This window comes from Zonotrichia albicollis, chromosome 2, assembly GCF_047830755.1.
Source record: "Zonotrichia albicollis isolate bZonAlb1 chromosome 2, bZonAlb1.hap1, whole genome shotgun sequence".
Classification (NCBI taxonomy): domain Eukaryota; kingdom Metazoa; phylum Chordata; class Aves; order Passeriformes; family Passerellidae; genus Zonotrichia; species Zonotrichia albicollis.
The window spans coordinates 68,384,217-68,398,784 of NC_133820.1; the positions used below are offsets into that span (position 1 = coordinate 68,384,217).

The window sequence follows — 14,568 nt, forward strand, 5'->3', positions numbered from 1 at the left end:
TGGCTGGCTGAACTCTCAAGGTCCTTTCCTAACCTTATCTTGAAGTGCCTCAGATTATCAGCCATCTCACAGACAGATAAACAGATCAGTCCCTAGTTCCTCAGAGCATATTTGTGGCTAGAATCTGCAAACACCTTCTTCTCTCATCCTTCTCTTAAAATTCCCCATTTTTGAGTAGCTCCTACAGTGCTGCCATACCTTTCCAAAACAACAGAGCAATTCAAAATTACTCAGAAGCTAGGAAGTACCTCCTAAGTGTCCAACATATCCTTCATCACCCAGTTACCTTTTCGATTTTTGCAGAAAGGAGGAATGTAGTGGGCACTAAATTCTTAACAGAAAATAATAAATATCTGTCTTGAGATCTTTGAAAATGACAGCAGCTTTGTATTTCCAGCTGACATGTTATGACCTCAAGTTACTGGATTGCCATTTGAGAAGCTGTTTTCCAAAATAGAATCTTTTAGTCCTGTTGCCTCCTGTCCCCTACAGTATTTTAAAGTGATGCTTTGAGAGACTAAGAAGTTAATCTACCCATTTGCTTATCATCATGGGTATTAAATCCTGCCATTTTCCTGGTGCATCTGCAGCAAAGTTTGCTTTCTAAATGTAACTGTGTTACCCGTTGGTAGTGTCAGAATTCTAGGGATAACACCACTAACATGCTGAGTGCTCTGATGATTATTTCCCTATTGACAAGACTGAGAGCTCACACTGTGTAACAATGACCTAAAAAGCACACAGGGATGGATTAAAATGGCAGAACTCAATTTCAGGCTTCATAAGATTTCTGAAGCAAATGCCATTTTGTAAAATGGCAACTGAGTGAGTTCAGCATGGCAGGATTAGCCCCTGTAATGGCTAAGAACCCAACAGACCCCAGCTCATTATGAGTGGATGCTAATTTATCAGGAGTGAATGGTATCTGTGTGCAGCACCCAGCTGGCCAGGAGCCCAGAGCGGCTGCATCAGTTACAGGCCCAAGATCGAGTTTTACTTGCGCTGGTCCTAGGGCACGTCAGGTGACATGGGAACGGTACCAACAGCAGTGGAAAAAGCTCTGGCCTCCTACCAAGGTGAGCGGAGTCCTGCTTGCCGTCCACCGGCTCCTGTCCCGCCATCTAGTGGGGTGTCGCCACATGGCACAGGCGTTCAGAAGGCCTTAAGGCTGGCACAAAAATAGAGAGCTCGCAGGAGGACATCATCCTCTCAACAGGGATCACTAAGTTAACTGAAGATGTCTTCAGGGTGAAGAACTGGGCAGAGGTGTTTGCCTTAGAAGCACTGGCTAACTTTGAAGTGGTGCCTGCAGATGGAAATTGCAACCTTGGCTCACATTCCAGTAAAACCAGCTCCATGGATGGGGCCATTAGCTGCCCTGCTGGGACCCTCTTCCCCAGGGCTCAGTGGCTGTTTGTGCTCAGGCCCATCCCTCACTCCCCCCTGGGGCAGTGCTGCAGCCACACTGTGTCTGGCTCATCCCAGCCCTTGGAATGGCTTCGGACATTGGTCCCACACCACTGGCCTGGCAGGGGCACCCTGGGACTGAGCCCTAGCTGGGGAAGACACTTCCCCTGCCTGCAGTTCCAGCTCCCCTTCCCTTCTGTAGCCAGCCTGGCTGCTCCATGAGAAGTCAGCTTAAGTGCTCTTAACAAACGGATCTGCTCATGAGCTATCTCTGCTGTGGAGGATAAATAGGATAAATTCCATTCCCATTCTTTGCAAAGCAATTGAACCAGCCAAGCATGCACTGAATTTTTTTTTTTTTTTTGGTGGATGGCTTTATAAAATCCCCACTCTGCTGTAAGAGAGACATCCAGGTTTACCACCCACAGACTAAGGAGAGTCCCAACACAAGAAATTAGATCCCTGTTGCTATCTTCTGTTATATTTCATATTTCTAAAGTCCCATACTGTCGCAATCATATTCCTAAAGTCTTGTACCTTCTCAGCAATACTTCTTGAGGGCAGTTCTTCACAGCTCTGACTTCTTCTGCTTGTTGCTCCTTCTCCATCAGAGCTCCTTCCATGTTCTCCCCAACTGGCCAAGCCCAGCCCCTTTTATTCCAGTTACCTTCATTAGCTACAGCTGCAGCCCAATTAAGGGCATCACAGCTGCAGCCCATCAACAACAACTGGGGCTTATCAGGGCAAGGCCTATACACAGATATTCAAATACAATTACAGATATTTTACTAGGACTCCTACTATAAACCCTTGCTTACCCTTGCCTTAGGTTTGGCATGGAAGGAGCCCTTTCTGCAGCCTACCTCTAACCTAAGTCAAAGGATTGTACCACACTGTATTTAAACAGGACTAAAATAGGGACTCACTAGGATTAAAACCCTGGGCACAGCAGAACCTGAATTCTTCTCCTTCTGTGTGCACGTGATTTCCAAGCAGACCCATCTTGCCATGCAGGGAAACATTCTTCTCATAATGTCCCTTTTCCAAACCCTCTTGTTTATTCTGAATAGGGATTTGTGGATATTAATTTTACCCTGATTGTGTAACCACCCTAAACAGGTATAAATGACAGCACATAGTTAATATAAGAATCACTTGGTGATGAATAGGGTTAAAAAGAACCTAGAGAAGGCAGAATCAGCCATTATTTGTGTCAATAATGACAGATCTAACATGCTTTCTGATCTCCCATGAGCAGGTTTCTAGCTTATTTGCAAAAACCTGCCAGGACAGAGAACTAGGTAGACAGCCTATTCTTTGCTTCTCTGTTGGCTGTACTGGAAAGCATTTCCCATGGCTAATCTAAATCTTCCTCACAGCAAAACAAACTAACTCATTTTCATTCTACTCATTCCCTCTGCTCTTGTAAACCCTTGCTGATCAGTCCATAGCTTTTTCACAGCGTTCACAGTGTGCTGTTAAAGCTGGAGTCAGTGCTCCAGGAAATGCCAGCACCACCAAACACAGCTCAGCCCCTCACATCTACAACAGCACAAGTTTCTTACACATAACATCATCCCTTAGCTACTCCAATATGGTGTGGCCTTTTCTCAGAACAGGTAAAATAGACATTAGGATTATTGGTTTTTCCCACTGAAAGGCTGGTCAAGCATAACAACAGGCTGCACAGGGATGTTTTTGAGTCACCATCCCTGGAAGTATTTAAAAGGCAAGCAGATGTGGCACTCAGGGACATGGATTAGTGGTGGACTTGGCAGTGCTGGGTTAATGACTGGACACAATGATCTCAGAGGCCGTTTTGAAATTAAATGTTTCTATGACTCTATGATTCTGGTTCAGCTTTGGATCCACCAGTATCCCAGATCTTTTCTGTAGAACTGCTGCCCAGTTCTCTGCCCTGTGTCCATGGCTGATCATTTCTGCTCTGTATTTGTGAGCATGACATCAGAGCACCCACGTGGAGCACACCATCATCTCAGCATTCCCTGGCATTTGCCAGCAGCAGAAGCTTACAACAAGCAGAGGACCAGGGCCATGATCAGGCAGCACTTCCCTTATGCACTCTTTCAGTTTCTAGTAATGTGTGGCTCAGAGCTTGTTTGAATGTTATGCTGCACCTTTGTGTTCAAAAGCCTTTGGTAGGTTTTCCTTTCAGCAAATGTTTGGCTGCTCATTGATGGGCTGGCCTTGTCCAAATGCCTTCTAACAATTCAGGCCACTTGTCCAATGTGTCAAAATCACTTTTTAATTCCAGTCTTAATCTCCAATACACTTGTGGTCCTTCCCAATGTAATGTTACTACCACTTTAATGCACTCTCTATTCCATCATTGAGCACATCAGTGGGACACACTGGCACAGACCTGAGGATCAGGTGCAGACATTTCCACCACAGCCCTTTCAGTCACCGGGATGTTTCTATGGTAAGTGAGTATTAAATTGCGGGTGGGCAGCACCTTGCTTCATAGTTGTGAACTTGGGAATCGCAGTCCTGTTTTTCCTAGCGACGCAGCAGCTGCAGCGCGGGCTGACAGCCTCACTCCGCCCAGGGCAGGGCTTGGGTGAGCAGTGCCCCAGGCAAAAGGGGTTTGTGGCTGCGCAGTGACCTCTGTGTCTGTTCGCAGAAGCGCAGCAGCCACCGAGAGCAAGAGTAAACACTGAAAATGCCAAGGTAAGAACACAAACACCTGCGTTTGTGGTGAGTGCAAGAGGGGTTGTTGCTCAACCAAAGACCTCCCTTGTATTCTAAAAATGATGCCTTTGTCTGGGATACCTTAATCTATCTAGTCCAGCCTAATATGGTCTATCATTTGTGAATAGATCTGAGCTGATAAGCTACACTAATGATCAAAGCTCAACTCTTTCAAATATTAATCTTGGGATCTGGGATTCTGGCTTAGTACACTGCCAATGTAAATCTAAATTATGAATTTTGGCTCGAGATCCAAAACAGTCGAAGGATTGCCAAGCATTGGAAGACTGACTATATTCATAACATAAACTCACCTGAAAGAATCAAACTGATGGTCTGGGTTTGTAAGATCAATTCCCAATTAATAAGCAGGGGTAACAAATAGTGATCAAATCTTTAATGACTGGAAATGCCCTAGGGAAACAACTTGAAGCAAACCAGTCAAAAGCTACAGTTTCCATCTGTGTGTGTTGGAAGAAGGGCTACAAAGTTACAGCTCCTTGTTTCAGTCTTAAATTCCAGACAGATTTGTGAAGACATGGGTTGATCATGTGCATCCTCTCTCCCAAAGCCTTTGTGCTGGGAGATGCACTGGGGAAGGGGGCACTGGGCACAGACTGTCCTGCCAGCCCCTCTGCAGCACCAGGGCTTGCTCAGTCCTTTAATCCTCATTTTTTCCAATTTCTTTCTAGCAGCAGATATAGATGCCTACTTAGGATCCTCTCCCCCACACGTGGCAAATGATGCAAAACATCATCACTTTTATGTGACTTTCACAGCCTTTTACACAGGTTAGAAGAACGCACTGGTGCCACCCCTTATGTCATAGCCCAGTATCACCTCTCTTCCTCCAGCCTCACCTCTGCTTTATTTCCACTGATTGCACCCTGCAGGAGACATGAACTGAAGGGAGGATTCCCTCCCTTTTCTTACAGCTCATGGGAGTTGCCACAAGGGCTGAAAATGGACTGTTTATTTGGGGACAGAATGGTGCAGGATCAGCTGTCATCTGGCACTCTAACCCAAGACACAATTAGTTGAGCACAGCCATATCCACACAATATTGATGGAAGCAATAGTGCAGTAATTCACAACTGTCTGAGGTGTGGCTTTCCATGGGAAAGGCTTCTTGTGACACTCTGCAGACACCTGCCTAGAATATCCTCCTCAGATACTGTTAGAAGACTCCTGTATAAACCCACAGGATTCCATCAATCCTTTGGGATTTACACAACACAAAAGGTGAGGTGCACTGTCAGGAAAACTTCTCACATCATTTTGGCTGTCAATCGGCAGCTAGAAAGGTGGAGGGAGGGACCACATTTGTAAGGTGTCACTCTGAAACGTGAATCCAACTCTGGCTGGATGTGAGAAGTGCTTGAAGAGGCTGCCTGGACAGAAAGCAGTTGAGAAACACTAAGGTTTTCTCAAATGGTTTCTGAAAAAAAAAGGGAGGAAAAAAAGCATTTTCAAATCTATTTCACAAAGTATCAGCACATAACATAATTCCGTGTCTAAATAGGATCACAGGAAAATTTCAGCACTGATACCTCAGCGAAGCCTATGCCAATTAAAACACTGCTAACTTCAACTTGATACTGATTTAACTTAACTCCACATCAAACACTCCTGGTGTTCACACAGGAGCCTTGACCTATTTAGGAGATGCATTTTTAAATGACATCTCACATTTTACACCTGCAACTCCTAATACAGACCTACAGGCAAGGCAAAGCAACCTGAAGGTCCCTTTACCATCACTCTGTGCTAAAGGCTTTCTACCCTGACTTCAGCAAATTGAGTCAAATGATGAATTTCTAAGATGTTTCTGGACTACTGCAGAAATATCCTTTTTTCTAGAATGGTCTCTTGAAAATAAAACCAAATTGAAGCACACCTACTAACTGGATGTTTTTAGCTGCATATTACACTACTTAGAAGGAGCCAAATGTTCCCCTGTCACTCACCACACTGCTAAAGATGGAAGTTGCTCTTTTTTTATTGTGGTTTGTAAAAAGAGGGGTTATCTTTTATCAGGCCAGATGCCACTGAGGAAAAGAAAAAAAAAAACAGGAAAAGCTTTTGGGAAGAAGCCCCTTCTTCAGGCCTGAAATAGCAACTGTAGTCTTGAAGGTGAAAACCAGCAGAGAACTACTTGTAAATTTAATTAGATTATGTAAGAAGCTAGACCATCTTTAAAAAAAGGGCACTGATATCTGGAGCAAAGGAAGGAAGAGCAGGGAAGGAGGAGATAGAAAGGGAGCTCCACTGGCACACGCAAGGAAAGCAATGAGCAATTCACTACCTAAGGAAGGTGAGGGACAGGGAATTGTGTCCTGTGCCCTGATGTCTCTGCCAAGTCCAGGATCATTAGCAGCATTAAGCGTTTCAGGTCCCATGATGTCTTTTGAAGGTATTTTATTAATGTCTCTTAAGAATCAGAGTTCAAGTGAGGTCTAGATTTGCTTCAGCTTGACAGGCTGCTGCAGAAAAGTAAGTCCAAAGGGGGAAAAAGAGGTCTAGGCACAACTGCCCTTCTGTCTTTTATCTCGACCCTGACTACTGGGCTAAATCTCACTTGTCCTTATAAGAAAAATAATAAAAATATACCTGTCCCAGCCAGCCCTTTCACGAGTGCATAAGCAGTGCCTCTGAACATCCCCAACTCAATTTCCCTGAGGGAGTAATAACAGGTAAGAGTTCCATAGCTTCCTACTTATTTCCCTATAAATGTTTTCAACACATCACTTATTTGTAGGAGATCCAGTACCCAGCAGAGCAAATGTATAACAGAATGAGTTTCTGTGTCCCTGTGTCATAGCCCTTGCAAGGTCCAGAGCCCCTCAGCAGCGTGTGAGGATGATGGTGAGGAGGCAGCAGCGGGAAGTGCCAGGAGAGCTCACACAGACACATCCCTGTCAGGCTGCCCATGGAGGGGACACCCTGGCTGTGGTGGGACACGGGGACAGCAGTGCTTCCCCGGGGGGCTTGGGAAAAGCTGGGTGCACTTCTCCTTGGAAAGTCAGTGTGTGGATTTACCAGGCTGCCTGTGTTAAACTGGAGGCTAGTTTGGAACATGTGGGTGCAAAGATGCTTCCTAATACAAGACAAGGAAAAAAGAGTGGATATACATAATTGCCTCTCTGAAAAAAAAAAAAAAGAGGAAAAAGAAAGGATGCCTAGATGTGCCCAAAACCTGTACCATCTTGCACCAACTGGCAAAAGAAAGTGAAAATGTGATCGCCCCAGCTCAGTGACTCTGAGTAATGAGAAAAGAGCCAGTGATCACACATCCCGGACACCTCATAAGAAGTTAGACAAAAAGAAATGTGTTACTGAGAGCTTAAAAGATTAGCAGCAAGAGGAAAATTGGTGTTGAAACCCATAAAATGCAACCACCGGCAATGAGGGAGAGGCACAGCCCTGCTCTGGCACGGGCCAGGACTGGGTGCTCTCCAGAGGTCGCTGCCAGCCCTGCCCCTCCGACTCGGGAGGGATGAAACCCCGCTCGCCGTTTGGCAGGTGAATCTGAGCAGAGCCCTGGCACACAGAGGGCCAGCCCTGTCCTGGGGGCCATCAGGCACAGCACGGCCAGACGGGCAAGGGAGGGGATTGTCCCGCTCTGCTCTGAGCTGGGGCAGCCTCACCTCGAGTGCTGGACGCCACAACGCAAGGAAGACATGGAGCTATTAGAGCGTCCAAAGGAGGGCAGTGACAATGGTGAAGGGCTCTGAGGGGAAGCCGTATGAGGTCGCTGGGTGAGTTGATCCTGCAGAGGCGGAGGGGAGGCCTCGGCGCACTGACAGCTCCGGGGCAGGTGCGGGTGCCGGTGCGGGTGCCGGTGCCCGCTGTGGCGCTGCCCCGGCCCGCGCGCCGGGAACCCCACGCTCGCGCCTCCCTCGCGCGGCGGTTCCGGACGCGGCCGCGCGGGGGCGCCGCTGGCGGAGGGGCGGGGCGGCGCGCAGTGCGCGTGCGCGGTGACGCGCGGGGCCGTGCCCGCTATATGAGCCCCGGCAGGCGCTGACTCGGCCCTTTCCGCCCCGCTCCCGCCCCGCGCCCGGGTCGCTGCGCTAAGACCCTGCGCCCCCGCCGCCCCCCGCCGCCGCCATGATCATCTACCGGGACTGCATCAGCCGTAAGGCCGCGGAGGGGGGGCGGCGCGGCCGGGAGGGGCGGCCGGGCCGGCACTCGGAGCGGGGGGGGGAAGCGCGGCCCGGGCCCGAGCGCTGGGCCCGGCGGTGCCGGCGCGCATGTGCGGGGCTGGGCCGGGGCGGGGGGGGGCGCGGAGCCCGGGGGCGGGAGCGATGGGGGAAAGTGGTGGGTGCCGGGAGGCGGAGGCTGACGCGGCTGGGTGTGTATAGGCGTTTCTCTGTCCCTGCAGAGGATGAGATGTTCTCGGACATCTACAAGATCCGGGAGGTGGCGGACGGCCTGTGCCTGGAAGTGGAGGGGAAGGTGAGTGCCCGCCCGCCCCGAAGGAGGGAGGGAGGAAGGGTTGCCGCGGTGACTCACGGCCGGTGGGAGTGGGGGTGGCCTCCTTGCGAAGAGCCCGAGCAGGGAAAGAGAGAAGACTCACCTTGGCCCAGTGCCCCGTGCTGCCGTAGATGGTGCCTGAGAGAGCCCGAGTCAGCCAGGCTGGAGTGTAATGGAGCTTCGGCTGTGCACCGTGCGGGAGTCGTGCTTGGCAGTCATAGAATCATAGAACGCTTTGGGTTGGAATGCACCTTGGAGATCATCTAGTTCCAGCCTCCTTGCCATAGGCAAGGACTCACTAGACCAGGTTGCTCAAAGCCCCATCCAGCCTGGCCTTGAACAGTTCCAGAGGTGGGCCATCCATGGGTTCCCTGGGCAGCCTTTGCTAGTGCCTCCCACGTAAAGACTTTCTATCCAATATCTAATCTGAACCTACTGTCTTTCAATTTTAACCGTTCCCTCTTTTCCTGTCACTGGGAAATTAGTGCTCAAACTGCAGCCAGGTTCCTTGCACTGAACTATGTCTCTCAAGTTGTGCCCTGCTGTCAGGTCATAGGAGTGTAAGAGCGGTAGTGCTAAGGTTTTTTGCAGAGCCGTTAAGTTTTTTGATGTCTCTAAATCTAGATGGTCACCAGGACAGAGGGTCAAATTGATGACTCTCTAATTGGTGGCAATGCCTCTGCTGAAGGTCCTGAGGGAGATGGAACAGAAGCCACGGTCATAACTGGTGTTGACATAGTAATTAACCACCACCTTCAGGAGACCAGCTTCACAAAAGAATCCTACAAGAAGTACATCAAGGATTACATGAAAGCGTAAGTGTTGGCAGGCCTTTCCTTTCAGTTGGACTGCAGGGGTTTTGTGTGCTTGAGGTTGTAAAAACAGCATTGGATTTATTCCTATCAGGTGTTCATTCTGATACGGGTGTGAAACTGGCTGTGAACTTGAGTAATGTCTTAATGCTTGGCGGAACTGGGGCTCTAAAGAATGGGGGATGGAATATCTGTGTTTATTTTTTGGCTGAGGTAGAGGAACTGATCATGTGCTTTGGATCTTATTTGTAGCTTTGCTGTTTGCTATTTCTCCATGCCAGACCTTCATTTGGAGAAACTGAGGTGGTAAAGAAAAGCTTCTGAAGCTTTTCTAGAGTGGCAGCGTAAACAGCTAAAAACTGTGTGAATGGGTCTTTTTGCTAGTTCATGGTGTAACAGCTGTTGGTTGGTGTTCAGTGGGGTTAATACTGAAAGTGAAAAAGCTTTGTGATATGGGTGGGTGATACTCCTGGTGCTGTGGAAAGGGCTTGCTGATTTTTGCCTATCACTAGCCTGGTTGTAAAATAACCTTGGTAGGAGTGGCAGGTACTGTTCTGTGATTTCACTTTAAAAAACTAAGTTAAAATTTGGGGGCTTTGAGAGGAAGTGGGGGGAAAGGGAGTTATGACAGCCTGCCAGACAATGAAGATATTAAACTAGAACATGTTTTCAGAGCATTTTTTCTTTGTCCTTCCAGAATCAAAGCCAGACTTGAGGAACACAAGCCAGAGAGAGTAAAGCCTTTCATGACTGGGGCTGCAGAACAAATCAAACACATCCTTGCCAACTTCAAAAACTACCAGGTAAGTTAAGTCTCCTTACAGCAGTATTGATAAGCTGTGATTGGTTCATCTGCTGAACAGCTTGTTGAGAACTTTGATGGCTCCTGTTGTGGGGATGCTAACTTGACAGTCTTTGAGAGTAATAGGGGCCCTGAGAGTCAGGCAGGAGAAACAGCCAAAGACTGTTAGCTGTTTGGTGGTCTCATTTCAGCTGGTAATGCTTGTAGTTAGCTACATTTGTTGTTATGGTGATTCAGGGACTGTGTAGTTGGACTTGGAAGGTAGATAACTTTGGCCCCTGCTGTCTCTTGCTCTGTTCATAGCATCAAGGTAAAATTATTGAATCACAGAAGGTGTTGGGTTGAAAAGCATCATCGAGTTCCAATTCCCTGCCATGGACAGGGATGCCTTGCACTAGACCCGGTAGCTCAGAGCCCCATCCAAGCTGGCCTCAAACGCTGCCAGGGATGGGGCATGCACAGCTTCTCTGGTCAGTCTGTGCCAGTCTCTCACCAGTGCTGCAGTGAAGAATTTCTTCCTAATATATCATCTAAATCTGTCCTCTTTAGAGTTTCAAAGTAATTTCCTTTTTGTAGCCCCTTTTACATACTGGGTGCTGTAAGGTCTCCCTGGAGCCTCTAGGGGTGAACAGCCCCAACTTCCTCAGTCTGTCCTTATAGGAGAGGTGCTCCAGGCCTCTGACCATCTCAGTGGCCTACCTAGGCTTGGTCCAGCAGATCCACATCCTTCTTGTGTTGAGATCCCAGCTCCAGAGCTGGATGCAGCACTCTGGGCGAGGGCTTAGCAGAGCAGAGGAACGAAATCATGTCCCTTGACCTGCTGGTCACTCCTCTTTGGACATTTGGGTTTCTGGGCTGCAAGCTCACAGTGCTGGGTGTCACCCAACACCCCCAAGTCTTTCTCCCGAGAGTTGCTGTCAGTCCGTTCCCAAGCCCTGCATGTATTTGTGCTTCAGCTTGCCCTGACCCAGGTATAGGGCATTGCACTTGGTTTGTTGTACATCACAAGGTTTCCATGGACCCACCTCTCCAGCCTGTCAAGGTCCCTCTGGATAGCATCCCTTTCTTCTGGTATATCAGCCATGGTAGCACTAAGATTGACAAGCTGCAGAGAAGGAAAATCCCTGTGGCTGGTCAGGGAGACTTTTAAACTGAGCTTGGTGATGTTGCATTGTTTATACAAAAGTATTGTATAAAAAGGCATTTTCTCCTGGCATTAGCCAATTAAATGTCTTAGAGACACATTCCTCTGAAGTTCTTTGTAGGGGAGAACATGAATCCAGATGGAATGGTGGCTCTCCTGGATTTCCGTGAGGATGGTGTGACCCCATATATGATTTTCTTTAAGGACGGCTTAGAAATCGAGAAATGTGTAAGTACTGAACTGAACTGGGTTAATGTGCCCAAGTACATGGTGAGCTCCTTCATCTTTTGTTCTCCTGTATCCCTGTTGAACAGTAGCTGCCAGTTTGAAAACTTTAGGTATTGTGCAAGTACAGCCTGATTGGTGCCTTAATATTATACAAAATGCCTGAAACTTTTGAGTACTATTCAGTTGTACTAAAAGGGGATGTATATCACTGCTGTGATTCATGGTGACTTATGGCCAAGAAATGCAGAAGGGATGGCCCTGGTGAGATGCTTGTAATTAGGAATGGGTTTAAACCATTAGATTAAAGAGCAGGTCCTCTGAAATGGAGCACTTCTACTTTGGATCTCTTTTCTGGGAGTTAACTGTGAAGTACCTTGCATGGTCATATTCTGTCTTCTTTCACTTAACCTGATGCCCTTATACAAGAACTGTCAGTTTAAATATTGCCCTAAATTTGAGAATACAGTATTATTTGACCAGGTACTTAACCTTTTTTTTTCTATCTGGAATCTCCCAACTACCTGAGCTCCTGTGGTCTGCTCCTATGGTCTAGAATGTGGTTGCCCACAAGATAGTATTTGGATCTCAACACTTGTGAGGTTTTGGTTTGCTTGGAGACCTGTGGAATTGACTGCAGTGTGGGGTCAACAGTTGCCTTGCCCATTGTGGACTTGTGAAGTCTGTATATAGACAGCTAAATTTATCTGTAAAGCCTCTCACAGGCTTTCTGGTATGCAAGTCATGTAAAGATGAGCCAGATTCTGGTGTGCAGCAGTAGCCCAATTAAAGGAACACTTCAGTTGGCCAGACAGACACAGCACCTCCCACAGCCTGATGAGGGGGGATGTCTGTTCTGGCCCTGGAACAGGTGATCACCTGCAGGGCACCTCCTGGGAGCAGAAGCTTCTGTGCATCTCCTCTATGGGGAGACATTCCTCTATGGGGGCACACCTTTTGGATGCGTTGTTTAGATAACTCCACCTACTTCAAGGTGGAGTAAAAGAAGAGTAGCAAGGTGTTCCCATGTGCAGTAAAACCTGCTTCAGCTTCTTGGTGCAGCTTTCTTCTTAGAATATACCCAGAGACAGCTGGGTACATTGTAAGCTCTGGTACTTGTTTAGGATGTGCTTGAGGGGAAACATGAACCTTGGTGTGTCAAGCAGGAAGGGTGTGAATGAGTGCTCAGCCTGGCTTGTTTAGCAGCTGGTGGGTGCCAGTTGCTCTGTACAATTGTAAAAATGATCAGCATCCTCTGATAGACCATGAGCACTTTTCCTGTTGCTCCCTGGTTTGCACTAAGATGCAAAAATAACTTCCTTGTGCTTTCTGCCTGCCTGACTGTGGCAGCCCAGATTGAATTAGGGAATACACAAACAAGTTACAGAAATGTGCTGATAATGTCATGACCTTTAACTAACACTTGCTACTCTTGTTTCAGTAACAAATCAAACAGTATGGTTTTGGATCACTTGTCTTCATAGCTGGCTGCTGTTTCTTCTTCATCGGCACAACACCAGGAATCAGCAATGTCTAGCTGGACTGATGTCATCTTGAGCTTTATTCACTTATTTTGACCCTGATTTGGAGTGGAGGCATTGTTTAAAAAAACAAAAAAACATCTATCATGTAGGTTGTCTAAAATAAAACTCATTTAAACCCATTCTAGGTGATGTCTTTTGGTCTGATGTGTCTCTCAAGGTGACTTGAAGGAGAGGTTGCACCATGGATTGATGCTGCCAGTAGCACAGCTGGTGCTAGAGCAATACAACTGGACTACTTCCAGACAGATTTCACAGTTTGCCTGTGGCACTGGAGTGCAAAAGCAGGTTGATATCAATAAGGCAAGAAATGTCATAATGGAGTGGACCACCATCTTTTGTGATTGTGCGGAGTCTTATGTCTGGAAGAGATAAGAAATTAGTAACAAAAACATCCCAGAATGGAATGTGTGCTACTCAAGCTGAATGCTGGCTGAGCTGCTTTGTCAGACAAGAGCACTTGAGCCTCTATTGAGCTGTAGTAGGTCGTCAAGATCAAGGCAGGAGGCTGAATGGGAATACTGAGGAGAGAAGGTGAAATGGCTCAGTTTTCCAACACAGCTTGGCTGTGATACTTTGAATTTGACAGCTGTTGGGGAGCATATGACCTAGAATTCAATCAAGTTGCAGGATTTGTGGTTTTTCTGTACTTGGCTTCTTGGAGAGCGATGTTGGAATGGCCTAGCTCTGCCCTAGATGTCCTTCAAACCAGGTGTATGCCTGTATTTGGGACTTAGCTGAGTGTTTGTAAGTTATGTTCCTGCTGTGTTCCTTGTTAGGGAGTGCATCTGTTTGACAGACCTGGAGCAAACACTGTTGCTTCTCAGGTTCTCTTTAGAGATGCAACAGTAACAGGTTCCTTGCGCTTTCTGCCTGTCTGACCCGGTGGCAGTTTGGATTGAATAAAGGAACACAAATTCCTTCCAGATCCAGAGCCCCACCTGGATCGAGGGGATGTGTGTTGCTGCTGACCCTGTTCCTGAGCAGGGATGTTGCCTTGGACTGCTAATCATTAACTTTTCCTGCTGCAGTGATGGCAAAGGCATAGGAGGCTAAAGTGCCTGAAAGGGGAGGGCATGGCCCACTTGCTGTTTTATCTCCTTTGGGGTTTTCACATCTTTGCTGTCTTGTGTCAATTTTTGGCCCCTGGTGCTGCAGGGTGGAGGTGGAAGGGGGTTCTGCAGGGGTGAGATAGATGTGGCAGAAGGCTGGGAGGAGTGAGAGACTGGAGGAGGGAGTGGAGCCTGCCCTAGTTATCTCCCAGATTCCTGTCTGGTTAAATACACCCTATTTTAGTTCTGTGGGAATGTTATATATATGGGTTTTTAATTTTTTTATTTGGTTTTTAAGCCTTTTCAGTAAAGGAGTTTGAGTCAGCTGTGGTGGATGAGGTACAATTTTGGTATAGCCTGCTTCACCCATTGAGGCTGGGAGGCAAGTTCAAAGCCTAGA

At 47.5% G+C, this 14,568-nt stretch overlaps 1 protein-coding gene and 2 non-coding genes across 3 annotated transcripts; all 3 read left to right on the forward strand.

Annotated features, from left to right (window-relative positions):
* The first annotated feature begins 8,095 nt into the window (after window positions 1–8,095).
* Window positions 8,096–13,238, forward strand: TPT1 (tumor protein, translationally-controlled 1). The gene is made up of 6 exons (XM_074535446.1): window positions 8,096–8,254; window positions 8,501–8,574; window positions 9,217–9,407; window positions 10,102–10,207; window positions 11,462–11,578; window positions 13,017–13,238. The coding sequence occupies exons 1-6, from the start codon at window positions 8,227–8,229 to the stop codon at window positions 13,017–13,019; spliced, it is 519 nt and encodes a 172-aa protein (XP_074391547.1). The 5' UTR covers window positions 8,096–8,226; the 3' UTR covers window positions 13,020–13,238.
* On the forward strand, window positions 12,822–12,951 carry LOC113459327 (small nucleolar RNA SNORA31). Its single transcript, XR_003380470.2, has one exon. It is a non-coding gene; the product is annotated as a small nucleolar RNA SNORA31 (small nucleolar RNA).
* Window positions 13,239–13,898: 660 nt separating the features above from the next.
* Window positions 13,899–14,034, forward strand: LOC113459328 (small nucleolar RNA SNORA31). The gene has a single exon (XR_003380471.2). It is a non-coding gene; the product is annotated as a small nucleolar RNA SNORA31 (small nucleolar RNA).
* The last annotated feature ends 534 nt before the right edge of the window (window positions 14,035–14,568 follow it).